This window comes from Grammomys surdaster, unplaced genomic scaffold (assembly GCF_004785775.1).
Source record: "Grammomys surdaster isolate TR1022 unplaced genomic scaffold, NIH_TR_1.0 126013, whole genome shotgun sequence".
NCBI lineage: Eukaryota > Metazoa > Chordata > Mammalia > Rodentia > Muridae > Grammomys > Grammomys surdaster.
This window is the reverse complement of record NW_021620828.1, coordinates 343411-370369: the sequence shown is the minus strand read 5'-3', so window position 1 is coordinate 370369 and position 26959 is coordinate 343411. Positions and strand designations below refer to the sequence as shown.

The 26959-nt window shown below is 49.0% G+C and overlaps 1 protein-coding gene across 4 annotated transcripts in view; it reads left to right on the top strand.

Annotated features, from left to right (window-relative positions):
- Clstn3 (calsyntenin 3) overlaps nt 1-24598 on the top strand; it is a 39033-nt gene extending 14435 nt beyond the window's left edge. For 3 of the 4 annotated variants that reach the window (XM_028754375.1, XM_028754374.1, XM_028754376.1), the window contains 11 exons: nt 594-706; nt 5381-5543; nt 6117-6173; nt 6951-7108; nt 7243-7391; nt 16008-16234; nt 16531-16701; nt 17354-17499; nt 17887-18022; nt 23248-23450; nt 23673-24598. In XM_028754375.1, the coding sequence (XP_028610208.1) occupies nt 594-706; nt 5381-5543; nt 6117-6173; nt 6951-7108; nt 7243-7391; nt 16008-16234; nt 16531-16701; nt 17354-17499; nt 17887-18022; nt 23248-23450; nt 23673-23813 (1664 nt within the window). In that variant the 3' untranslated portion in view covers nt 23814-24598. Of the gene's footprint in view, nt 1-593; nt 707-5380; nt 5544-6116; nt 6174-6950; nt 7109-7242; nt 7392-16007; nt 16235-16530; nt 16702-17353; nt 17500-17886; nt 18027-23247; nt 23451-23672 lie in introns of all 4 variants that reach the window. The other variant, XR_003709618.1, reaches the window with a different exon arrangement.
- Nucleotides 24599-26959: the final 2361 nt, after the last annotated feature.

The following is a 26959-nucleotide window of genomic DNA, read 5'->3' as shown; positions in this document are numbered from 1 at the left end:
TTTCCTCTTTTAATTTAAATTTGTAAGTTGGCAGTTTGTCTTTTTAAAGACAATCTTGCCATGTAGCCCAGGTTGGCCCAGATTGGCTCAGGTTAGCCCAGGTTAGCCCATGTTGAGCTTCAACTTGAACAGTCCTCTTGCATCAGTATTCTGAGTGCTGATATTACAGGAATGCTCCATTGTACTCCCCTGACACCTTAACAAAAGAGAGAGAGAGAGAGAGAGAGAGAGAGAGAGAGAGAGAGAGAATCTTGCCATGTTTTGTAGGCTGATTCTGAACCCCACCCCCCACCCCAACTCACGAGGTCCTAATGCCTTATTTTGCCTAGTTGCCTAGACTATGACAGACACCATAATGCCCAGTCCTTGGGCTGGTTTCTCCACCCCTGTAATTCTGTGACTTGTTGAGATGATATTTTGAGAGGTTCCTGCTCTGGATGCAGCAGGACTGACTCTCAGATGACATTGTCCTTATTGGCAGTTGCCAAGTTACTCTTCCGGCATCCCTGTCGTATCTCCCACACAAGCCCCACCACTGCACACGGTGATGGCTTACACATCCTTTCTCTCCCTGTCCCCTTCCTGCCCCTCAGAGGACGGCTACTCTCACTACTCGCTGACTGTCCATGGCTGCAGAATCGCCTTTCTCTACTGGCCGTTGCTTGAGAGTGCCCGTCCGGTCAAGTTCCTCTGGAAACTGGAGCAGGTGAGACAGGGGGCGGGCAGGCTTCTGAGATGGATGGAACTAAGTTTTAGGGGCTTCCGAGCCTCTGGGGTTGTTGTTTTGATGACCTTTTCTCTAACCTCAGTTCCTGATGAGTCTACTCCAGGTTGTCTTGTTTGCAGGGCTTGCTGCCCAGAAGAGCATTCATGGATTGAAGGGACGTAAGGGCAACACTCTACTAAACCTGGCCGCCATCCTGGCCCTAATAGTCCATCTTCTTATATATAAGCAGCTGTACAACAGCACGAGTCCTTGATTCTTAGTTTGTAACCAGGAAACCAAATAATGCTGGGGTGAAGTTCACAGCTTAGGGTTCAGTATTCACTGGGAAGCCATATTCATTAGTTTTGGGTTTTTGTTTGTTTGTTTGTTTTTGTTCTGAGACAAGTTCTGTCTACATAGCCCTGGCTGTCCTGGAACTCACAGAGATCCACCTGCCTCTGCCTCCCGTGTGCTGGGATTAAAGGTGTGCTCAGTACCACCCCGCTAGTACTTTTAAACTTCATAATTTTTCATTTTATAGTATTTTATTATTATTAATTTTTGAGACAGGATCTCTTGATAGCCCAGGCTATCAAGAGTTTGCTAAATAGCAGAGGATGACCTTGAACCCCTGATCCTTCTGCCTCCACTTCTCAAGGACCTGGATCACAGGTGTGTACCACCATGCCAAGCTAAACTTTAGCCTTTTAAGAAGGGTAAAAAGAATTCTACATCCCGGGGTTTTGATGAAATTATATACTAGGGCTTTACAGACTTAAAACCACTCTACACATGTTAACCGTCACTATTTTGTCTATACTTATGAGAGATACGAAAAAATGGACAAATGAATTAAGATCCTCTCTTAAGTCCACACTTGCAAGTTGTAGTCTTTTTATTGAGTTGGTCTTTACAGTCCAGGCTGGTCCTGCACTTGGGTCCCCTCTGCCTCTGCCTCCTGGGTGCTGGGACTGTAGGTTCGTGTCCCTATGGCCAGCACATCCTGTCTGTTCATTCTTCAAGTTGACGACAAAGACCAGTGAGGGCAGCCTGAGTTTCCATCTTCTGCTTTTTGTGTAAATCCCGGTAGAGTGATTGATAAGTGGGAGACGGTACAGGAGTCGGGAGAGGGAAGGGCCTGGAGAACCCTGAGCTGTGAACTTCACCCCCCATCACCTGGTTTCCTGGTTACACACTAAGAATCAAGGGCACATGCTGTTATACGGCTTATGTATACGAAATGGACTAAAACAAGGGCCAGGATGGTGGCCAGGTTTAGTCTGGATGAGTGAGGCCTGTGTATGAAAGCTTTGCTGTTGGGAGCACATTGTAAGAGAAGATTTGCCGTCTGCCACTTCTGGGTGTTTCCTCGTATGGTTGACCTCCCCCCATTCTTCCCTCTCTTCACCTCTCCCTCCGTCTTTCCCCTGAGATGCTGAAGATTGAGTTCCGGGCCTTGCTCTGCCGCTGAGCTTTGTCTTCATCCCTCTTTCTTGTTGTTTATTGGTTTTCTTTCTTCTTCTCTCATATATTGCATTCTGACTGCAGTTCTCTTCCCTCCCCTCCCCCAGGCCCCCTTCTTTCCCCCCCAATCCACTCCCCATTCACTGCCCCCCTCAGAAAGAAGCAGGCCTTCTAAGGACATCAACCATATACAGCAGAGCAGGCTATAATACGACCAGGTACATATTCTTACATCCAGACTGGATGAGGCAACCCAGTAAGAGGGAATGGGTCCCAAAGGCAAGCAGAAGAGTTAGAGACAGCCTTGGCTCTCACTGTTAGGGATCTGACAAGAGCATGAAGCTACACAACTCTAACATATGTGCAGAGGACCTAGCTCAGACTGTACAGGCTCCCCTATCTCTGTGAGCCAACTTGAGTTCCAGTTGATTCTATGGGCCATGCTCTCGATCCCTCTGGTTCCTCCAATCCTTCCTTCCCCTTCTCCATAGGACTCCCCAAGCCTAATATTTGACCAGCTTACGTTTTACTTTTCATTTTGAGACAGAGTTTCTCTAAGTTGCCCAGGTTGGCCTTAAACTCACTCTCTGTAGCCAAAGCTGTCCTTGAACTTGTGATCCTCTTGTCCTACCCTCCTAAGGATTACAAGCTGTTCACCATGCCAGGCCTAGAGAGAGAGAGAGAGAGAGAGAGAGAGAGAGAGGGGGGGGGGCAGGGGGGATTGACTACCTGGCCTTATTTATATATGCTGGGTAAGTGCTCTATCTCTGAGCTACATCCCTAGTCTTTCTCTTTAAAATTTTCTATATCTTCTTTTACTTAAAATATCTATTAGACACCAATGAAGTGTCCACCGTTTCAGCGGATAGATTCTCGGGGTACAATGGAGTTTAATAACACGAAACAAGACATTCATTTTCATTGAGCTTTTATTTTAGTTGGGTAGATAAGCTACTTTATTTTTTTCTTTTCTCCTCCCATGCCTTCCGTTTCTCTCCCCACTTCCTCTTTTTGGTGGAGTTGGGTATTTAGCCCAGGACCTTGTGTGTGTCAAGTCAACCCCTGGAACCCTGAGCCAGCCTCTAGTGGAGGTGGAGCTAAAAAAAATCTGAATATCTAAATGAGAGCAGCAGATGAAAAATCTCTGAGGCAAGGAAGAGCTCAGTGGAGCCAGGGCCAGCAGACGGCGGGGAGGGGCTACAGAGGGCTTGGAGAGGCGAAAGTGGCTTTGGGAAGCCTTTGTCTGAAGGCTTGGTCAGAGTTATGATGAAGACCATCACGTGGGCAGTTGGGAGAGGCCTTACTGAAGAGGTACAGGAGTGAAAATAAGCCAGGCCTAGTGCTATAGGCCAGTGATCCCAGCTACCTCTGGGGCTGAAGCAGGAGTATTGAAAGCTCAAGACTAGCCTGGCAGTTTAGTGAAACTTTATTTTTTGTTGTGGGGGTTGTTGTTTGTTTGTTGTTTTTTTGAGACAGGGATGTGTATAGCCCCAGCTGTCCTGGAACTCACTCTGTAGACCATGCTGGCCTCGAACTCACAAAGATCTACTTGCCTCTGTCTCCTGAGTGCTGGGATTAAAGGTGTGCACCACCACTGCCTTTCTGGCTCATTTTTGTTTTTTAAACATCATCATCATCATCATCATCATCATCATCATCATCTGCTGTCTGGAGATCTAGCTCAGCTGGCAGAGTACCAACTCATCATCTCAGAGATGGAGAGTTCCACAAGGAAACCCTGAGAAGAAAGCACCTGCTGATGGTTTGGGTGTGGAGGATTGGGCTGTAAGGGGATCTGGGGAAAAGTTCTAGGTCCAGTGTCCATCATCACATGAAACCAGGTGTCACGGTGCACGCCTGAAGTAGGAGGATCAGAAGTTCAAGGTCATGGTGAGGTTGAGGCTAGCCCAGGCAGTGTGAAACTTTAATTCAAAAAATCCAAACCATCAGGCAAGATAGGTCATGGCACACACCTTTAATCCCAATATGGAGGCAGTGTCAGGGGGCAGGGGGCAGGGGGCAGGGGGCAGGGGGCAGGGGTAGGGAGAAGGGGGCAGGAGAGGCAGGTGGATCTTTGTGTGTTTGAGGATATCCAAGTCTATGAAGCAGTCTCAACAAACAAACAAACAAACAAACAACCCAACCTCAACCAATACAGAAATACAAAGTCACAAAAAGACTTGACTGAGGATGTGCTTAGAGGTGTGAGCTTGCTGGAAGCTCAAAGCCTCATGTTCTATCTCCAGTTTAAAGAAGAAGAAGAAGAAGAAAAGAGGACTGTAAGTCAATGGATGGAATTGTGGTGACTGTTCACACAAAAGGGACTGGGGACTCACTGCTATGTCACCATGGAGCCAGACAGTCCTAAATGAGACCACAGCTGTTAGTTTTGTTTGGCCCTGAGATGAACGCACCTGTTGGTTCGGGTGTGGAGGGTGGGGATGTGGGGGAGCCGGGAGGCGTACTGGCTTCCGTCTTATGCATGGTAAATGTGAGATGCCCTTGAGACCTATGAACAGAAAGCATAGAATCCGGAGAACTCTGGGCTGGACACGGCCATGGCGGCGTCACCAGCGTGAATGTGGAGTCTGACCCCCTAGGAAGAGGGTGTAGAGGAGGGAAGGGAGAGGCCCTGCTGAGCCTTAAGGGCTCCTGCCACTGGGAAGTTGGTAAGGTAGAGAGCTCCACTCCTCCCTCTGCCCATTTGTCCCTTATTTGAGTGACTCCAGGAGAAGCAGCAGAGGGAAACGGTGTCCCAGAAGGTCCTCTTGGGTTGGAAACCACCCTGAAATTCACCATGTCATCCATCCATTTATTCATAAATATATTTGGGAAAATTTACTTATAGCATATTTTTGTTGTTGTTATTTTATTTTCTGAGACAACAGTTTGTTGTGTTGCCCGAGCTGACCTTTAAACCCCTCCATTCAAGCGATCCTTCTGCCTCATCCTCCAGAGTTGCTGGACTTTAGGAATGTACTCCTGTGGCTCTCTCTGTTAGCTTCTGTAACCCATGGAGTCTTCTACACTAGGTTGCCTGCCCTGTAGATTTTGGACAAGGTGGCTATTTCTTGAGCAGGGTAGGCAGCCCTGCTGCTAGGCCTGGGGATGTCCAGGACTGTCCTGTTTCCAGGACATGGAGGAGGGTTGGGGCTAGTTCCTTGGAGAGCAAGTAACTGGGGGGCCTTTGCCCTCGCTTTGCACCCCCAGGTGTGTGACGACGAGTGGCATCACTACGCCCTGAACCTCGAGTTCCCCACGGTCACGCTCTATACTGACGGCATCTCCTTCGACCCGGCTCTCATCCACGACAATGGTCTCATCCACCCACCCAGGAGGGAACCTGCGCTCATGATTGGGGCCTGCTGGACTGGTGGGTCCCCTGACCTTCTCAGTAAAGACCCAGTAAAGGCTTAGGGCTCTGAGGGGAGGGGGTCAGGTGTGGAGGAAGGGCAGCCTGCCCCTCTGCAGAGGCTGCCTCCTGAATCTCTGTACAGCTGGGCAGGGTGACTGTTCTCTGAATGATCTCTGATGGAGACCTCTGATTCTGATACCGAGTCCCCGTTGTGTGGGTCAGCAGCTTAAACTTGGTGGCATTTCCATCCATAAATCCACCTCGTAACTCCAGCCAGTTCTCGCTTGGTTCCCTCAAGGAGGTGATGATTTCCACAGCCTCTCCCTTGCAGGAGGACAGGAATCCTCCAGAGAACCATTAGTCTTCCATTTGCATACCGCTTACCAGAGTCCTCCCTTGTCTGGTTATAGACAGAGTAATCTGTAACAGAGGCCTGCAAGGTTGTAGAAGGTTGGAGAATGTCATGAGAGGGGTTAGGGCTCTGCTGAGAACCTGCAAACCCCACAAGGCATGAGAGGACTTAGGAGAATTACAGAACGTCTTGTCACAGCCCCCAGCTCACTGCTGACTTTTTTTTTTCTTGGTTTGCAGAAGAGAAGAACAAAGAGAAGGAGAAGGGGGGAGAGAACAGTACAGACACAACCTCAGGTATACCATGGGTAACAATCGGAGACCAGAGTTCTTATCTGAACTGGTTTACGTGGGCTTCTCTCTCTGCCCCAACCCAGCCTTTTTAGTTTCTCCTTCACACTCCACCATGGTAGAGTCTCTAAGCCATAACAAAGCAGGATCTCCTTGGAGCAGGAAGGCTGGGTATATAGATTATATAGATTGTCTGGATTCTGCGTGGTTTCCCCCCTGCCCATAGAATGTACTACCATTTCTCTCGCTGACTTTCCACATAGCACAAAGCAGGCAGCCGGAGGGGCCCGTCTAGGCGTCTTTGGAGCTCACACACATTCATCCTGGTCGCCCTGTGTGTCCCTGGAAAGACGCCCTCTCTTACAGTCCCTCATTTCCTGTCAGTTTCTAATGTTACCCCTCCTGTGGTTTCCTCCTCCTCTTTCTCCTCTCAGAAGCTTTTATACATGTCCACTCTTCTTCTCTTCCTCCTCTTCCTCCTCATTGTGTTCCCTCCCTTGCCCTCTTCTCATTTTTCTTCTTCTGGTGTGTGAGGGGATGGAACCCAGAGGCTCACACATCCTAGGCAAGAATTCTGGGACCTCTCCTCCATCCCACCCCTCATTCCCACTTCTCCCTCACCTCTTATCTCTTATTTCCATATTTTCATTTTCTTTCTCAAGCCTCCTGCTACCGTCTTCCTTTCTCCTTTCTCTTTTCTCTCAGCCCCACCCTCGGCCCACCTTCCCTCTGCTCCTCTTTTCTCCTCTCACTACCTGCCCTGCTCCTGTGTTCCTGCCCTAGGAGACCCCTTGCTGATCCACCACTACTTCCATGGCTACCTAGCTGGTTTCAGCGTGCGCTCAGGTCGCCTGGAGAGCCGTGAGGTCATCGAGTGCCTCTATGCATGTCGGGAGGGGCTGGACTATAGGGATTTCGAGAGCCTGGGCAAAGGCATGAAGGTATAGCCCTTTCCACTCCCTCTCTTTCCCGGCATGCCCCTGGCCCCGACCTCCCTCGACCCCTCTACTCTTCTGCACCTTTCCTCTCCTGCCTCCTGGTCTTGCTCTCAGCTATGTCTGTGTCTGGGACCCAGGTCCACGTGAACCCCTCGCAGTCCCTGCTCACCCTGGAGGGGGATGATGTGGAGACCTTCAACCATGCCCTGCAGCATGTGGCTTACATGAACACTCTGCGCTTTGCCACACCCGGCGTCAGGCCCCTGCGCCTCACCACCGCTGTCAAGTGAGTGTTGGGTAGGCGGGCTAATCATAGAATAGTCAGCGCCGCTCTTTGTCTTAAGACATCACTAGACCTAACCATACCATTCTCATTTCACGTCCCTCTCGGAGTCCCAACAGAGCACAGCTGATCTGTTAAAAGTCATGTTGGTAGAAGAGCCTGGACCAGAATCAGGTTTCCCATTCTGTTACTCTGTGAAGATATGTTGCCAGGTTTTGGGGTTTCGATCTTTTTTATGCTGATATATAAAGTGGGGCTGACATTAATTCTGACTCAATTCTAATTATTTGGATGACCTTGAACAAATAGTGAGCGTTGCTCATTTTGCCTATTTATCTTACTTCACCAAGTTCTTGCAAATAAATAAATAAATAAATAAATAAATAAATAAATAAATAAGACGAACCTAAGCCATCAGTGGTCCCAGGCCAAGTCTGGCTTGCCGTTTATTCTGGAAAGTTGTAGCGGAACAGAGCCCTGCCGGTTTGTTTTCCCTAATGCTCATGGCTGCTTTTATAGGGTGTGGGCAGGAGAATAGCGGAGATGGGGATTGTGTATTTCCAAAAGAGAGATTATTTCCTAGCTGGTCTTTTAAAGGAAAGCTTTGATGATCTTCATATTGTAATGGGATGATTTTTGAGTTATTCAGTCGAAAAATTGTGAGTAAGGTCAAGGTGTATTTATTAGTTATAGATTAGCATTTTATTAGATACCTATTAAACTAGATTACTAGATATTAGAGAGATAATAGAACATGACTGATGGAGTTGTTATGAACTAAATGCTATAATCCAGGGCTAATGCTTGCCATAGTGCCTGTTCTGTAGAACTGGGTCCCCTGGGAAGGCAGTTTCACCCCTAGTTATGGTCTATAGGGCAGTTTTAGGACATACCGCCATCTAGTGGGTGGATCACGCAATTGAGGAGTCAGAGTTCCCATGTTCTTCCCTCTCAGCTTTAATTTCTCTATAAATTCCCTGAAGCACGTGGCTTCAGATATCCTGGAAGAGGGCTCTGAACCCTGTAGTAACTGAGCACACTTTCCAAGCTCCTGTCAGACCCGTGGAAGGGAGTTGCTAGGCTGTCATATGGTGACACTGTGGAGTTAAAGGTCACAAACTCTTGGGTATCATGTGGACACAGATCAGAGCTGTGTGCACCCCCACTGTGTACTGGCACAATTTCTTGTGTAAAACATCTCTTTTTTATGCATGTGGGTGATTTATGTATATTTCTACATACCGTATTTGTGCAGTGCTGGCAAAGGCCATTGGATCCCTAGGACTGGAGTTAAAACTTGTACTGAGGGGCCGTGTGGGTGCTGGGAATTGAACCTGGGGCCTCTGGAAGAGCAGCCAATGCTCTTAACCACTGATCTATCTCTCTAGTCCCCTAGTCAGAATTCTTAAGGTGCTTCCATCCCTCAGGAACCAAGATCTACCTCACCCCTTCCATGTCCTTAGGAGCTACATTAGGCGAGAGAACTATTTTGGTCAAGGGTTGACCTCTGGCAGGGGCATCCTGTAAAGGTGTGCCAATGTCTTTGCTCACTGGCTCACCCGAATCTCTCTTACGTCATTCTGGCCTAGACTAGAGAGGCTTATTAATAGAACCTGGAAACTGACTTTGGTCTTGTCAGAAGAGGGAAGAGGCCTTGAGATTTTTTTTTTTTAATGAGGTCTCTTTTCTCTTGTCAGAGTCTCCTGTAGTCCATGCTGGCCTCAAACTCACTATCTAACTGAAGATGGCCTGGGGTTGTCTATCTTCCTGCTTGTACTTCTGAGTGCTGTGGTTCCAGGCACAGATACACACACCAGTTTGTGTGGTGTTGGGGACCAAACCGTGACTGTTGTGCATGCTTAGCCAGCATCTTTCCAACCCGAGCTAAGAAGCCCTAGCCTTTATTGTTCTATGGGCTACTAAGTGGTTGGTTCACCTTGGTTTCCTCAGGTCATGGAAGGAAATTTGGAGATTTGGGGTGTGTGTGTGTGTTACAGAAGAAACAGAGATGCCTATTACCTGTTCTTCTCTTTGCTTGTGTGGCTCTCATGGCTTCCTGTTTCCAGTGTTTGGAGTTCTGATCATTTAAAGCCAGATTTACACAACTCTTAGGTCAATACTTAAATGCAAGTTGGCCCCACCCCTTTTCTTGGTACTAGGGCCTTGTGCACTAGGGAAAGCAGTCTCATCACTGAGCTGTATCCCTGACTCCATTTTCACATGTTATTTTTGAGACATAGGGTCTTAATAAGTTGACAAAGATGTCTGTGAACTTCTTTCTCAGGTGGGCTTTCAACTTGTGATCCTCCTGCCTCAACTTCTCCAGTAGCTGGAATTATAGGTCTGTGCCACCACTGTTGGCAAAATTAAATGATTTAAACTTTAAAAAGATGTATTTTTTGGAAAGCCTGCCTAATTGACATGAACCCTTGGAGAGACGGAAAGCCATCGTTTTCCCTAGCTTTGCCCAGACCGTGGTTCTTGACTTTATTCCTGTGTGCTGTACCCTCTACCTAGTTCTCTCAGCTCTGTAACCCAGATGAGTCAGTGTTGAAATACCTGACTTTAAATAACCCATACCCAAAGGGCCAGTGCTCCTAACCTCTCTAATGGCATCTCTGACCATGAAGTCACTCAGGCCGGGGTCATTTGTAGGTCATGTCGGGCTCTTTTAGGGCTCCGAGCCTGTCACACCTGTAGAGGGCACAGCTCTTTGTATGTAGCTCCTCCAGTCAGCCTGGGTGTGTTTGGTGACACTGATGGTTCCAGTCCCTCACCCAAATCATTTCAGTTAGCCCGATGGTAGAGACAGGAGTTCCCGATCCTTCAGAACGACGGTCCTTCTGCCAGGACTGGTTGAGTCAGTCTTTTTTCCTTTGTTGTTGAGACAGGGTCTTACTCTATAGCTTGAGCTGTCCTTAAACTCACTCAGTTTCCCAAGTGCTGGGATCACAGGCACCAGCCACCATGCCTGGCTTTAGTCTGTTTTGTGTTACTGTAATAGAATACCCGAGGCTTGGTAGTTTAGAAAGAACATTGATTTATTTATTTATTTTTTATAGTTTTAGAGGCTGGTGATTGGTGATCAACATCTGGCTAGTGACTCTTGATGTGTCATCTAATGGGCCAGCTGAGAGGGTGGGAGGGGGGAAGAAAGATGGGAGGAGAGGGAGGGAAAAGAAGAAGAGGAGGAGGAGGGAGAAAAGGAGGAACATAAGGGAGAGGAGAAAGGAGAGGAGGAGAGAGAGGAGGAGGGAGGGAAAGAGGAGGGGAAAGGCTGGAAAGGAGAAACCATGAACAGGAGAGGGAAGGAAGTGTCAGGCTACGTCTCCTGTCTCCTAACCAGTGCTAATCCATGAGGATGTGTCAGGCATGAGCCAAGTGCTTCCCACTGGGTCCGACCTCCTAACACTGCTTCACTGTGAATTAAATTCCTAACATACTTTTTGGGGGGCACATCTAAACCCTAGAATTCTGTCCTTAGCCCCCTACATTTATGTTCTTCTTACACACAGGCTACATTCATTCTATCCCCACTATCTTGTCTCATTCCAGTATCCACGCAAAAAAAAAAAAAAAAAATCCAAAGTCTTGAGTGTCATCAGATCCGGGTGAGAGGTAAGGGCTGGAGTGCCCTGAGGGAAATTCCTCTCCATCTGTGCAACGGAACAAATTAGCTGCTTCTTAAATACAAGGAAAGGAGCGTGCTTAGGCTAGACATACCCATTCGGGAAGGGAGTAGAACAGAGGAGAAAGACAAAGCCGCCTCCAAACACATCCCCAAGTGATCAGGACTGACAGCATCTCACAGTGCAGCCCAAGCTGGCCTTGAACCCATGACCCTCCCGCTTCAGCCTCCTGCGCGTTGGGGTTATAAGTGTGCCTCACCACACCCATCTAATATTATCTATTTTTCCTCCCTTTTTGGTGTATGTACACATACACATTTGTGTGAGAACAAGTGTGTGCTATGAGCGGAGTCCAGAGGTCAGCATTGAGTGTCTTTCTCTATAACTTTCCGCCTTATCCGTTGGGACAGGTTCTCTCACTGAAGTATGTTGGTTTGTCTAGACTGACTAGCTAGGAAGTTCAAGGATCCTTCTGTGTCTGCCTCTCTAGCCCCTGAGTACAGGTGGGCACCATGCTTGGCTTTCATGTGAGTGTCGGAGGTCTGACCTCAGGCATCCATGCTTGCATGGTAAGTACTTTAGCGGCTGAACTGTCTCTCTGGCCGTGGCATTTCAGATCCTAAGATTTCAGGATAATGAGTTAGAGACGCAGCTCAGTTGTTAGAATTGCTTACCCTAGATTTGAGTCCCAGTGCGCCATAAATTGAGTGTGATGGTACGTGACTTATAATCCTAGCACTCAGAAGGTAGAGATAGGAGGCTCAGGAGTTTAACCTTGGCTACACAGAGAGTTCGAAGTTACCCTGGAGCTACATGAGACCCCACCACAAACCAAACCAACCAAAACCAACCCAACCCAACCCAACCCAACCCAACCCAACCCAACCCATCCCAACCCAACCCACACCAAACCAACCCAACCCAACCCATACCAAACCAACACAACCCAACCCAACCCACACCAACCCAACACAACACAACTCAACCCAACCCACACCAACCCAACCCAACCCAACCCACACCAAACCAACCCAACCCACACCAAACCAACCCAACCCAACCCAACCCAACCCACACCAACCCAACCCAACCCAACTCAACCCACACCAACCCAACCCAACCCACACCAAACCAACCCAACCCAACCCACACCAAACCCAACCCAACCCAACCCACACCAAACCCAACCCAACCCATACCAAACCAACCAAAAGCTTTCAAAGAACCCCTGACTCCATGTGCTGCTTCCAGACACACTAGGGTGGCGTTCAGCCAGAAGGCATCAGACAGCCCCACTTTCATGACTTGTTGGGCTCAGCTGTGTGGCAGCTCCTCCCATAGTGCTCCCAGGCTGGTGTTCTATGCTGCTGGGAGCTCTGCAGTTCTGGGGTCTCCACCGTGACATTGCTTCTATTGCTCTAGAGGACTGACAGTTCCTCTCGGTTTGCCCTAATACTCTATATTGTCTCTGCCCTCACGACTCTCGGGGCTCCCTGTGACAGAGTTTGAAATCAAGGTGAAACGAACCATGGCCTCTTCTCTAGTATCAGTGACATATGGACGCTACCGAGCCTTCGTGTGCTCTTGTAGGTGATCCAAGCTGCACCTGGCATGGCTGAACCCCATGATTCTGGGTAGAGGCGGGGCTCTGTGTCAGAATGTAGGCAGCAAGAGACCTGAGGTGACTCAGACTTGGAATGTTGATCTCTCCACCCCCTGGGGCTGCCCTGAAAATCTCTGAAATGTCTTCATTTTTCTAGTGTCTTAATAAGTACCGTCTTCCTTCTGTCCCTTTATCAGAGGATCATGTCTGCTTGTTCATTCTTTGCTTGGGAGGCTATGAGTCCTTCTAATCCGTACGCTGTTTGCTTTTGAGTTATGAACTTCATCTTTAAGTTACTCTTTATTTTAATCCTATGACTTAAAGGCATTTCTAAGCGTCTTCAATATTTTTTCTTAGAATTTCTTTCACTAATTATATTTTACAAAAAACTGTGTCTACATGTATGTACTGCATGTGTTTGTGCATGTGATTGTTTGTGAGTGCCTGTGGAATTCAGAAGAGGGCATCCGACCCCGTGGAGCAGGAGTTACAAGGAGTTATGAACCTAGCTGGGCTTGCAGGCACTTATGAACTGAAGTGGATGCTGGGAACTGAGTTAGGGTCCTTTGGAAGAGCAGAGAGCAGTCTTTATTGCTACAGCCATCTCTCCAGCCCCGACCAACTATTCTTGTTCACTGACTTTTAAGTTTTCCTTCCAAAATGCTCAGCATGGACAGACCCACAATCCTTTGCCAGTATACACAAGGATGGTCCTCACTCCAGTTGCTCTTCCACCCCTCATTAGACCTCAGCAGGATGGCCTTTAGGGACCATATTTCTAGCAAAATCCTGACTGTGACATCTTCAGTCATCTCTGAGAAGTTCCCTGCTGGGGAGATTGTTTAATAGGTAAAGCACCTACCACTCAACCATCAGAACCTGATTTCAGATCTTCAACACTCACAAGAGAAAGCCAGGAGGTGGTGTGCATCTGTGAGCCTAGTGTTAGGTGGGCAGGGGAGGTTGAATGGGGGAGACAGAGGGTCCTCAGAGCTCTCTGGCCGTCCAGTATAACCATTGATGAGCTCTGGGCTTGGGGAGAGGCTCCTTCTCAAAACAAAACAAAACAAGAAACGAAATGAAAGTTTCTTCTCTCTGAGTCCTCAACAGAATCTTCTTAATCCTCCATCTATGGAGGCATAGCCCCATCCCAGCATCCCCTTCAAAACTGGTCCAGCTTCTAACTCATCATCTGGTCCCAAAGCTGCTTTCATGGTTTGGACATTTGTAACCATGACACCTGCCTCTATGGTCCCAATTTCCTCACTTACTTTGTTGAATAATGGAATAGCTGAGACTGGAGAGTCAGAAAAACAGACATTTGTTTCTCATAGTTCTGAAGACTGGGATGCCCAAGACTGAGGCACTGGTGCCTGGTGAGGGCTGTCTTGTTGCACTCTCTCACCGTGGACGGTGTAGGAAGGCCAGTGGAGGGGCACATTTTCCTGGTACAAATCTAGGCATCAAACATGGGCTGGGCTGCAGTTGGACTTTGAAGCCTTAACTCTGTGGCCAATATGGCTTGTGAGGCCCAGATGCTCCATCTGGGGGCTCTTTTCTTCCTTTTCTCTCCTTCTTTTGTTGTTCCTGAAATTTGTCTAATTTGTTTTATTTTGGCAATTATATAGAGTCTTACCATGTAGCCCAGGATGGCTTGGGTATTGATTTGTAGACTAGGTTGGTTCAGAAATCACAGGGACCCACTTGTCTCTGTGTCCTAATGCTGGGAGTAAAGGTGGACACCATTATGCCAGGCTTAGAATTTTATTCTCTTATTGACAGACTACAAAGTTTCTCAAATTCTACTTTAAGAAATATTTCAGTTATGTGGGTGAGTGTCTGTGTCCATGTGTGCCTACTATGTGCAAGTTCCCTTGGAGACCATAAGAGGGCCTTTAACTCCAGCTCCAGGGAACCTGATGTGCTGGGAACTGAACTACAATACCCTGGAAGAGGCAAAGATTTTTTTTTTCAGATCGAATCATATTTTTGAAGTAATGAATAAACATACTGTGATCACACTTATTGCAATTAATCCATTAATTCCAGTGATACCAAGATGTTGATTATTGATTTACTGTAGTAAGCTATTTTAAGTAGCTCTAAAGCTATTCCTATTGGTAAGTTCATGAATAGTGTTGTTCAAAACATGTAATGCACTTCACCACGTCACCACAGCAACCTTCTATTTGATAATCAGAGTTTAGGACAATTAAACTGTATCTGTCATATTCCTTTTTTCCCTCCTCTTAGATGCAAGGTCTTGCTATCTAGCCAAGGGTGTCTAGGCACTCTGATGTGTAGTTTAAGATACCCTTGAACTATCAGTAACCCTCCTGCCTCAGCTTCCTGAGCGCTGGAATTAGAGATGTGCACTACCATGCATGGCTAAAAGCGTTTGGTCTCTTATCCTTATTTTGAAGCACAGAACCACTGCTGTAAGGAAGTAACATCACAAAATGCTTCCTAGGCTAACAGGAGCTTGAGACCGGGAGAGGCCAGGGTGATCCGCAGGAGAGAGTGGGAGAGTGGGGGCATAACTGATTGGTCATCTGAGAGAGTTTTCTGGGCCGATGTCCAGTAAAGGGGATAGAAGACACACCAAAAAAGACGACGTTATTGATAAATACCTAACCCTAGCCTGGTTTTAGTGTTGGATATTTTAGGCCCTATATTTGGCTGATATTTTACTGAACCCGTGTAACTTTCACTGGGTGAAGAACTATGTGTATATACTTTAATTTTAATATTTTTTGAGAGAGCCTTAGTTCAGGCTTGCCTGGAACTTGCAATCCTCCCCCCCCCCCCCCCGTCTCAGCCAGTTGAATGCTGGGATTACGGGCATGTGTTACCATGCATGGTGGAAGGGCAGAAAGTTGATGAGAAGTAGCAAGACTCTAACTCGATGTATGTACATTCTCATCGGTCTTGTTTCCTTCACTGTTTCATTAAAATAGAATGTAACACACATTCCGTGGTTTACAGCCTCGATAATGTGATTACCCACAGGCTGAGCCTGTCTTATCTTCTGCTTTTCCTGCAGTAGTGCCATATTCGGAAGATTTGTTGTGGGGGTGAGGCATAGAGAAGCTGCCATTGCCGTCTCTCCTGCCCTCACTCCCTCGGGGACAGTCCTCTGTTGTAGAGGTGGGGGCTCAGAAGTATGGAACAGAAACTAGACTTCTGTTTTTGAAACAAGGTCTCGCTGTGTATCTCTGTGTGGCCTGGAACTTGTATGTAGGACAGGTTGGCCTTGAACTCACAGAGATCCACCTGGCTCTGTCTCCCAAGCACTGGGGCTAAAAGCATGTGCCATCATGCTTGGGCAGACTCTAGGTTTTTAAAGGAGGGATGTTGGAGTGACAAGCTGTCTCTTTTCTCATACAGGTGCTTTAGTGAAGAGTCCTGCGTCTCCATCCCCGAAGTGGAGGGCTATGTGGTGGTCCTTCAGCCTGATGCCCCCCAGATCCTTCTGAGTGGCACAGCTCATTTTGCCCGCCCAGCTGTGGACTTTGAGGGACCCGAGGGAGTCCCCTTGTTCCCTGATCTTCAGATCACCTGCTCCATTTCTCACCAGGTGGAGGCCAAAGCAGATGAGAGTTGGCAGGGCACAGGTAAGGACAACCCTACGTGTGACCCGATCCAGAGAAGGGTGATTGTGACTAGATTGATGGATAGCTACAGGGCTGGAAGGCTTCCTCTTGTGTTTGTGTGACTGAGAACAACTTATCCTTAAAACCCAGAGCCTGTGGGAAAGAAACCTGCATGTATGAGGAAATGTCGCATGTTGATTTCATGATGATATTTACCTTTCTTAAGGAGTGGCCCTGTGTAGGGAGGGGGACTGACCATACGTGATGACAATGCCTGGGTCTCAGAACCTCACCTTGACCCCGACTCTCTCCCACAGTGACAGACACACGCATGTCAGATGAGATTGTACACAACTTGGACGGCTGTGAAATTTCTCTGGTGGGAGATGACCTAGACCCTGAACGAGAGAGCCTGCTCCTGGACATGGCTTCCCTGCAGCAGCGAGGCCTGGAGCTCACCAACACATCTGCCTACCTCACCATTGCTGGTCAGTGAGTCCAAGCCTCTGACTTCTTTGCTGTGCGTGACTTTCTCACCAATAATCACATGGCTCCTCCTTCCTTGGGATGTTGATCAAATGCCATTTTGTTCCTTCTTGGCTGGAAGAGCCTCTGACTCTCAGATTGAGGGCGGTGTGTCTGGGCAGAGGCTCTCCACAGCCTGGCTCACCAGCTCTCTTCTAGCTCTTTGATGAGGTCACCCCCTCTATCTTTTCCTGCATCCAGCATAGCTTTAAAGAGCTCATCTCAATGAACGGTGGGAAGTGATGGTTTCTGGGGGAGGCTGTCCCCAGGAGAATGGGAGGAGATGACAGTGACTGCTCCTTTCCATTCCAGCCCTCACCAAAGCTGTGTTCCTCCCATCACCTTCCCTTGAAAGATGCCTTTATCTTCCTTTCCATGACTATCTAGGCTCTTCCATCCCTGGGGAGTCCCAGAACCACAGGGCTAAGTGAGAAGGGCAGAGAAGGAAATGGGGCTTTGTTTACTCTACTCCTGTAGTTCGGAGTGTGTGGGAGCTTTTCTTCTCTGAGCTGTCAGCTTACAACTCTGTTGAGGGATGGGGCTAAGCACCCCTCCCACTGTGTTGTCAGCTGGCTGGAGCCTGAGACTCACTGAGCTTGTCTCCTTATTCCCCAGGGGTGGAGACCATCACTGTGTATGAAGAGATCCTGAGGCAGGCTCGTTATCAGCTTCGGCACGGAGCAGCCCTGTATGCCAGGAAATTCCGGCTTTCCTGTTCGGAGATGAACGGCCGATACTCCAGCAACGAATTCATTGTGGAGGTAGCTGGAGAATCCCTTCCATTTCTTGGTCACCTGCTCCGTGCAAGGAACCAGGATGTATTGACCTCAGATAGATGGTTGATGGACAAGGACTTGGTTGCATTGAAGAGTCCTAGGCCCATGACCGATGGCAGAGGAGGAGATGTGGGGTGATAGTGATGTGTGTGGGAGAGATGGCTCACAGCTAAGCCCAATGACCTGTGTTTGAATTTGATCCTTAGAAACTGCATGGCAGACAGAGAAAAGTGTTTCCTGCAAGTTGTCCTCTGACTGCCCCCCCCCATTGTGTGTTATGAGTCCCACCCTAAATGAGAGAGAGGTGCAGTGAGTGAGCTTGGAGTAGGGTGGGTGGGGCAGTTGTACTTACAGGGCCATATCTTTCCCCAGGTCAACGTCCTGCATAGCATGAACCGGGTTGCCCATCCCAGCCATGTGCTCAGTTCACAGCAGTTCCTGCACCGGGGTCACCAGCCGCCCCCTGAGATGGCTGGACACAGCCTGGCCAGCTCCCACCGGAACTCCAGTGCGTAAGCTGAGGGGAAGTGTGACAATAACACTTGTCCCTATATCCTTGGGAGGGGAGGGGGCGAGGCAGTGGATTCTGTTTTCTGTGGTACCAGCCTTAATGATAGCGGTGGGATAATCTCTTCATCCTTCTGGACTGACAACTGGAGCGAATGTGGGCATAAAGAAGAGAAACCAACCTTGCCTCCCGCAGATGGAGGCTGCCGTCCTGATGGCATGTGCTGTGTTTCCACTGTGGTTCATGAATCTATCTATCATATCTGTCATCTATCTTCCTTTCCTTTCCTTTCCTTTCCTTTCCTTTCCTTTCCTTTCCTTTCCTTCCTTCCTTCCTTTCTTATTTTATAAAGTTGACATCAAACCATCTTGTAACCCGATATTTACACTTCAGACTAAAGTAAGTCTTTCCTTGAATTATTAAAATCTGAACAGTGGAGATACATTGCTGAGAGCAACTTAGGGGATCCTTTTAGAATTGTTCCCAGAGCCCGTCTGGAGGTGCAGTTACTCCCGTCACCTTGCCTTTGGCCTGGTGAAGTTACCCAATGTCACCGTCCGATTTTGTCATAGTTGGCTCAGGAGGACATTTAAATGTTTTAAGCACTAAGCCCACTCCCAGAGGCCACAGACTGCCTCTTTTGAAAAGCAGCAAAAGGTCACAGGCTCTTTAGGTAACTCCCCAAGGAGCTCAAGGTCACCGGGTCACCTCATACTTCATTTTGGGGGCTGGATGCTGAGCTCCGCTCCCATGAGCAGGCTCAAGCTAGATCTGGGTGTCATGACCTTGTTCTCAGTTCTTTCTCTCTTTGGTCTGAGCTCCCAGGAGGTTGTCTTTGTTATAACTGCTCAGAGCTTCCTCCCTGAGTGTCCTGCTGCCTTGTCCTGGCTCCCTCTACAGGCAGTATTTGTCATCCTGCTTCCCCCTGCTCTACCAGGGGATGCTCTGGTACTGTGTGCCATCTTCTTGATTCTCCCTACAGTGAAACACTTTTGTGACTTACATCCAGGCCAGCCAGCTGATAGTCAGTGGAGAGCAGCCCCCTCTCTTCCCCTCATCTCTTATTTTTGTCCCTAATAGGTACAGAGTTCACGTTTCTCTGAGGCCATTTATGAGTGACAGACAGGGCTTGAGCTTAGCAGATGACACACTCCAACCGTGGCCATCAAACCTGATCCATACATTGCTTTGGACTCCAAAGTGTTCCCTCTTCTTTACCTCCCAAGTCCACACAGTGCTTTGCAGAATTAGGGTTTCATGAAGCCTAACTCCTCAAAGAAGGAAGAAAGTGCTAAGAAGAAGTAAGCGCTACCATCTCCTCCAATGATAGAGGCTAATTTCAGTGCGGCTTCTTAAGTGTCAGACAAGAGAGAGCCTGGTGACTAAGAACGGTCAAGGAAGATTCTGTGACATATGTGGAGTTTGCACTGGGTCCTGGAGACCAGGAGGTCTCAGGCAGGAGCATGACATACAGTGAGGATCTGAGAGGGTAGTTAAGGAGAGCGACAAGAGATGAAGACATTATGACGTTGTTACCCCAAACTTTGATTCAGGTCTGTCACACAGGGAACTTTAAAATCGCTTGGTCGTTGATACCCCAAATTGATGAGAAACAGTGATTAACGCTTTTTTACTTTAATTTTTTTTTTTTTTTTTTTTTTTGGTTTTTCGAGACAGGGTTTCTCTGTATAGCCCGGGCTGTCCTGGAACTCACTCTGTAGACCAGGCTGGCCTCGAACTCAGAAATCCGCCTGCCTCTGCCTCCCGAGTGCTGGGATTAAAGGCGTGCGCCACCACCGCCCGGCTTTAATTTTTATTAATTAATATTATTGTGTGTTTGTGTATGTGTGACGTGTATATGTGGGCACATGTGTCAGAGGTCAGAGGTCAGAGGACAACTTTGTGAAGTCAGCACATCCTTACACACTTTTCAGGCATTGAACTCAGGCCACTAGGCTTGCAAGGCAAGCCTTTAACTGCTGAGCCGTCGGTCAGTTCTATCAGTGTTTAAAGATCCTTACGTAACTCGACTGCAGGGCAGAGTGTGGAAACCAGTTCTCTACATTGATTTACACAAATACCTGAAGCACCTTAGAAAGATGTGCAGAGACAGAGTATTAAACCATGGTGACGACCAGGAAGGAGAACTGAAGTTGTCTGGGCAACGGAAGGGCTCACTCGAGTGACCAGGGAGAGTGGGAAGAGTATTGGGGTGACTATACTCAAAACGCTCACTCGAGTGACCAGGGAGAGTGGGAAGAGTATTGGGGTGACTATACTCAAAACGCATTATGTACTTTCATGAAAATAGCCTTGTATGACCTTGTGAAATAAAATAACAAACAAAAAGCAAAAGAAAAAAGAAAGAGAGAATTCCTTCTAAAAAGACTGATTCTGTCACGGTCCATGATTGAAATTAAAAAACAGGAGGGAGAAAGGAAGCCTGGCACTGAATTTCTAACTACTTGAGAGGCTGAGGCAGGAGGATTACTTGAGTCCAGGAGTTCAAGTCCAGCCTGGGCAACAAAGTGATATGCCGTCTAGTAAAACCAAAATAAAACAAGACAAATGAACCCAGTCCAAAATACTTAAAAGAGAAAAGAATTAGGACAGAAAGAAGGAGTGAGGGGCAATGGTGGGAGGTGAACAAGATGAAGCCAGGGACTGATGTCAGTTCATATAAAGCACCTACTGTGAGCTGCTGTGTGGCTACAAAGCCCTGGTAGCTGGTAGCTGAACAAAGAGAAGCTCTAACAACTGTAGAATCAAAGGTAGGAGGTGGGCACCCAAGGACGTCTCAGACACTTTCTTCACCAGGAGTGGGGTTATGCTGGGCTGTGGACAACACTTTCAACAGTGTCCCTATGGTCACATGAAACATTTGCTAAAACATCCCTTAATGTTGGCTGCTGTGGTCACCCAAGGCCAGAGTTCACTATGTAGATCTAATGTGTAGCAAGATCTAATGGGCTTTTTGAGGTCTTGGTTTTTTGTCTGTAGCGAATTGAAAAATTCTCCCAACCTTCTGGTTTATGCTAATGAATCAGAGTTGTTGGCCGACAGCTGGAGTGTTTGCATTTTTGTCCTTTTTGAAGTCACAAGGTCATCTGCTGTGACATGCACTCTGAAAATGGGTTTGCCTGGGCTTAGCCACAGGGCCATCTTCTGTCAGGGTCGTTACTCCTTGGACTTGTCCATTGACTTGGGGACCGGAGATGGGCTGTTTTGGACAGTTGAATAGAAAGAGAAGCTCTGCCCCCTTTCTCCTTCCTCCCCCATGCCCAGGCAGTTGAGAAATGCTGATCCAACCAGGCCAATCTTTGCCTTGGAGCCAGAGCCCAGTGAGCCTGCTGACCCCGCCCCTGCAGAGTTAGCTCTGTTTGGCAAGTAGTCCAAAATGGGCCATCGGGCCTGTCGGGATGTGAACCAGCTTGACAGAGAGCCATCAGGGTGGCCTCGGGGCGCCGGGTGGCTGCTGGGACAGCCCCAGCAGGGATCCTCCACTTACCTGCTTGGTCCTGGAGTGGTGGTAGTGTGTGTGCTTGGCTGCTGGCAAGAGGGGTCTGCATCTGGGTGTCATCTCCTCTGTGCTCAGGTTCTGTTTCGTCATGTGTGACTTTTAGGATGTAGGTAAATTTGAAGCTGGCTTGCAATGTGACCTTTATGTAGAGCTTGCTTGTATGTGACTGCTAGTGGGTGTCGGACACACACACACGCACACACACACACACACACACACACACACGCACACTATTTCTCAGGAATAGGACTGCCTGGGGTGTGGAGGGCAGCGTGAATCCATGTGGCAGGTGGCGATCCAGCTGCCCAGGAGGGCTCTGGGCTTGGGAGTGTACCTGTGGGCTCTCTTCCTCCATTTGCTGTTTCAGGGGTTTGGGGTTCCTCTGCTTTGCCTCCTCATGCTTCTCCGAGTGCTCTCTCTGTGTGCACAGAACGGGGCCCAGGTTATGTTTACAGCTGCTCGTTCTGTGGCTCTTAGGGCCCAGATCTGTAGTGTTTATGTCTTCCTTCATGGGGGTGCTTGGTTGGCTCAGCTGGTAGGGAGTTGGGTGACCCTGCCCATATGGCTTTTTGGTGCCATGCTAGAGACTCTGACACATATCCCATTACTCCTACTGTGTGAGCAGGCTGCTAGGTGGCTGGTACAGGCAGGTGTTTGGGCAACCAGAGGCCTGGCTCGGGTATGGGGCATGGCGATGTTTGTCCAGCTGTGTGCCCACTCGTTCTTCATTGGCATGTGCCTGTGTCTGCACGTCTGCGTTTCCTCCATCAGCTCCAAGGTGCACGTGAAAGTGCATATGCCCTTCTCTCTCTCACTGCCTGTGAGAGTCCATATACCCCTGAACCTGGGCATTGGAATGAGGCTGCAGGGCGGGAGGCCCGGGAGTGCACAGGTGGAGGGAGGAACACCTCAGGGGGAGACTCCGAAGGAACAGAAGCCCTGCAGGACCAGAAACCTCAGGCCTGCAAGGAGAAGGGAGGTGTCACGGAACAGGAGTGAGCCCAGACCAGGTGGGTAAGTGAAGGGACCTGTCTTCAGCCTTGGGGACAGTGACTCCTCTCTCTGGTCAGCAGGCTAGGCTTAGAGCTATTTTGCTTCTCATCCCAGTCAGTCCACTGTAGCTGCCTCTCTTTCCCTCTGGGGAGTTGATGGTCCCTGGGGGAAGATCCAGGCAGAAAGACACAGCCAACTTGTAGTTTGGGCCATTTATTCAAAAACAATATGGCTGATCGAGGCAGCAGTAGGCTGGGGTCCTTCTCCACCCACCTCTCTTTGCACATCTGCCTCCTGTCTGTGTGCCTTTTTGGCCTTTGGAGTAGCCTCTCTCTTCCATTCCTGTTTACACTTTCTGGTGGGAGTGTGTTTCTCTTCCAATTTCTCAGGTTATTTGCCTCCTTAAGACCTTAGGGCCTTCCTTCTGTTGCCCCGCCCCCTTCCGCTTCCCCTTAGGATCCCCTCGCCTCAATTTCCATTTCACTCTGGGGATCCCTGCTCCTCCCTCTTCTCCGCCTCCGTCTCTTGTCCTCTTTCCTCTCCTGCCTGAGCAGGACCAAGGTCTTACAGCCTCTGTTCTTTCTCCGTGGCTGTGGTTTATTTACTCTTGGACTTTTCCCACCGAGCAGTTTCTTCCATCAGCACCCTACAACCGCTGTGCCCGAATTTCCCAGGTGTGCTGTGTTCTGCTGACCCCTTGCTCTCCCCGCAGTGGTCCCCAGTGCTGCGACTCTTATCATTGTGGTATGCGTGGGCTTCCTGGTGCTTATGGTTATCCTCGGCCTCGTTCGGATCCACTCCCTTCATCGCCGTGTCTCAGGAACTGGCGGACCCTCAGGGGCTTCCACTGACCCGAAAGACCCTGACCTCTTCTGGGATGACTCTGCTCTCACTATTATCGTCAATCCCATGGAGGTGAGTGGCCTGGAGGAATGAAGCAAATATCCTTGATGAGGGCCCACGCCCTAGGCGAAAGTTCTTAGTGCAGCTGCTGAGATCGTGGAGGAGGAAGGGTGAGACTGGGGAGGGACTCTGCAATGGCGCATGCGTACATGCTTGCGTGCGAGCACATGTGTCCTCAAGGAGAAGCTCTGGCTGTGCCTAGGCTGTTGAGCCCTCTGCTTTTGTCTCCTCCAGTCCTACCAGAACCAGCAGACCTGTGTGGCAGGGGTTGCTGGTGGCCAGCAAGAGGAAGAGGACAGCAGTGACTCCGAAGCAGCCGACTCCCCCAGCAGCGACGAGAGACGCATCATTGAGAGCCCCCCACACCGCTACTGAGGCTCCAACCCTGCCAAGAGAGAGGCCTGCCCTGGGGAGATGGGAATCCAGGAAAGAAAGGGAGAAAGGCATTTGGAGAGAAGAGAGATGAAGCGGGAGAAAAGCGGGAGAAAGAGCTCTTCATTTGGAGTGGTCCTTCCATCTCAGAACCCCAGGAGGCAAGCTCCTGAGGCATCTGCCCTAGCTGGCTGCCCTGGGAGAGTGGCTGGATGGCGTTGGCTGCCCTGTAGCCCACCTGTGGCAGCAGCTCTGCCAGTCGTGCACTGTATTAGGGAGGGGGATATCAACAGCCATGATTGACGTGGGGATGGAATTGATAGACGCCTGCTGCTGTGTTCTCCTTTACTCTGTTCTGTCCGTGGGGGCCTTCCTTCTGTTGCCCCGCCCCTCCCGCTTCCCCTTAGGATCCCCTCGCCTCTATTTCCATTTCACTCTGGGGATCCCAGCGCCTCCCTCTTCTCAGCCTCCTCCCTCTCTTGTCCTCTTTCCTCTCCTGCCTGAGCAGTACCAAGGTCTTACAGCCTCTGTTCCTTTCTCCATGGCCTGCTTTGCCTAGGTTGTGGGGAAGGAGGAGGAGCAGGACCCTGGGGGTGTATTATATATAGTGTATATTTTTTCAATGTTGTCGTGAGCGCAGCTCCTGTGTTTCTGTGTGCAGCTCACAGCCTTGTATGTGTGCGTGTGTGTGGCATTGTCATGTCCTGGGGTGAGGGTAGGGGATGGGTGTGGTAAAGGAGGGCCGCACCCTAAGGTTTTCAAATAAAACAACCAGAAAAAAAGTTCTAGCTTGCTGTCCACCTGGCTGATTCTGTGTGGTTGTGGGCTTTCTGATCTTAGGGGCCATTTAGGTCTCTCAGCAGGCTGAGGTGACAGGGCAGGGCTGGCACTGGCCGTGCAAATCCCTAAGGTTGTCAGATCACTGGGAATGTAAGATGGGGTGGGGGACTCACATTGTCTTCTTTCCCCTGCATCCTGGAAAAGAATGACATAGACGCATGCGCAGATGACCACTGCTCTCTGGGGACCTTGTCGGTCCCTCCCCCTCACTTTCAAAATCCCAACCAGAGCACATTGGAAAGCATAAGGGAGGACACTGACGACCCTTTGCAACTAAGAGATCTTTGCAACTAAGAGATCTTTGCAACTAAGAGATCAAGAGCTCTTTTTTTGCTGATGAATCTGCGGCTCAGGCCCAAGGGATCTCTGCTTTGCCACACCCCCTGACACGGCTGGTAAGCAGCCTTAGCTCTCTTCACACTGACGTGATTGTATGGCAGGTTCTGGTCTGTCCTCAACCTTTGGGCCATTTGTTCACTGCCCTTTGTGTCTCTAGACCCCAGGTGATAAAGGACAGTGGAGAGGGGACTGCAGCTGTAGACACTGTCCTTCCTGTACTGTCCCTGCCCTAGGCCATACCAGAGAACCACACCTCAGTTCCTTTGAGAAGAGCAGGTAGTTTAGAGCCATCAGCTTTTCCTAGTTCTCTGTGGTCCTTCATAGCATTGTGGGGTCGAGCTGGAGCTTCCTAGTCTGCCGAAGCTTCATCCGCCTCTGACCAGCTTCCACCGGGTGCCCTGGACCTAGCTCACAGTTCCAGCTTTCAGCTGAAAGCTTATGTCTCCACATGTATGCCTCTCACCCAGGCTCTTCCTTTCTGATCCTCCCACCTATCTATTGATAGGAACGCCTGGGCAACCTATGCCTCACATTTACCCTTTGCCCAAACTCTGCAGTCACAGTTACCTCTGCTTACGCTTCCTGTGCAGTGTCTTAATCCAGAAAGCAGCCACTTGGTCTAGATTCCTTTCTCTCACCCATCCTCATGTTCAAATGGTGACCACAGCTTGTCATTGCTTCTTCAGTTTTTTCAGACATGTCCGGCTCCTGCTGCTGTCACGTGGATTTGCACTCTTCGCTGAGAAGCCCCTACCTGCTTCTAACTCCTCTGTCTTGGTCCATTAAAGTCTGTTGTTAATTCTGGGTCTTAGTGGCCTTTCTAATGCACAATTCCACCTAGGTCATTCTCTTACTTGGAATCTTTCTTCCTGTCCATGGTTTGCTCAATCTCAGATGCTCTGGCAGCCTCTTATCCCCTCCCCCTTGATGGCTTCTTTGACACCACTATCCCTGCATGCCTGAATGCAGGGAACAAAAACCACTGGCACTTTCCAGAGTCACCCTGCTCTTTCTCGCTTCTCTGTCCTTGTGTGAATTGTCCCTTCTGTCTATTGTGCTTTCCCCCTCTTGGCTGCCTAATGGCTCGACTCATTATTGAAGACTCCATCCAAATGTTGCCTTTTCTAAGAGATCTTTGGTGTTCACAAACCCCGTGGTCACACCTCCATCACAGCATGTCCCATGAAGCTATAGCACATGTATCTATCAGATAGATTCTCTGTATCCCCTGCAACTTGTATAGGGCCAGGCACACACCGGCGTCTCAGATGCATGAAGTTGTGGGACTCAGAGAGGACTTACTGGTGAGATACAGGAGTGCTGCTTTGGTGACCCATTGGCTTGGTAGGCCAGGGGGTAGAAGGTGTCCCAGAAGGTGCCCAGCAGTGTGTCTTCCTATAGCTGTCGGCTTGGATGTCCTGTTGTTGACTATCTGTGACAACACCACACAGGAGACAACCTTCCAGCTGTTCCTGTAGTCCCCCAGAATCCCAAGATGGAGCTCAGAGGCTTGAGACAATGCAAAGGTTTAACTCCCAGGAGAGTATAGGAGAGTTTGAAGTTTGTGGATCTGACTCCCAGCGCATCCGACCTTCCTCTCCTCCCTCTTTTCAACCTTCTGGTCCTCACTCACCCTGGATCTCAGAGACTGAGGCTTCCTATGAGGAAGAGCAGAAGCCACGCCCTACCATTATTTTTATTTGCTTTTATTGTGCTGTGACTGAGACTCGGGCCTTGGAGTCTTCATTCACCTTTCAGTTTATTCTTTGTAATTTCTGCACCATCAAATGTCTTCGATTCCTGCTTCTGACCTCTTGATTGCCCTCTTACCTGGCCTCTGTCAGTCTTCCTGTTTCTGTTTCTACGTCCTGTCTATCTCTGCCCTAGCATGCATGCATGCTTGTGCGCACACACAACCCATGAGAGAGAGAGAGAGAGAGAGAGAGAGAGAGAGAGAGAGAGAGAGAGAG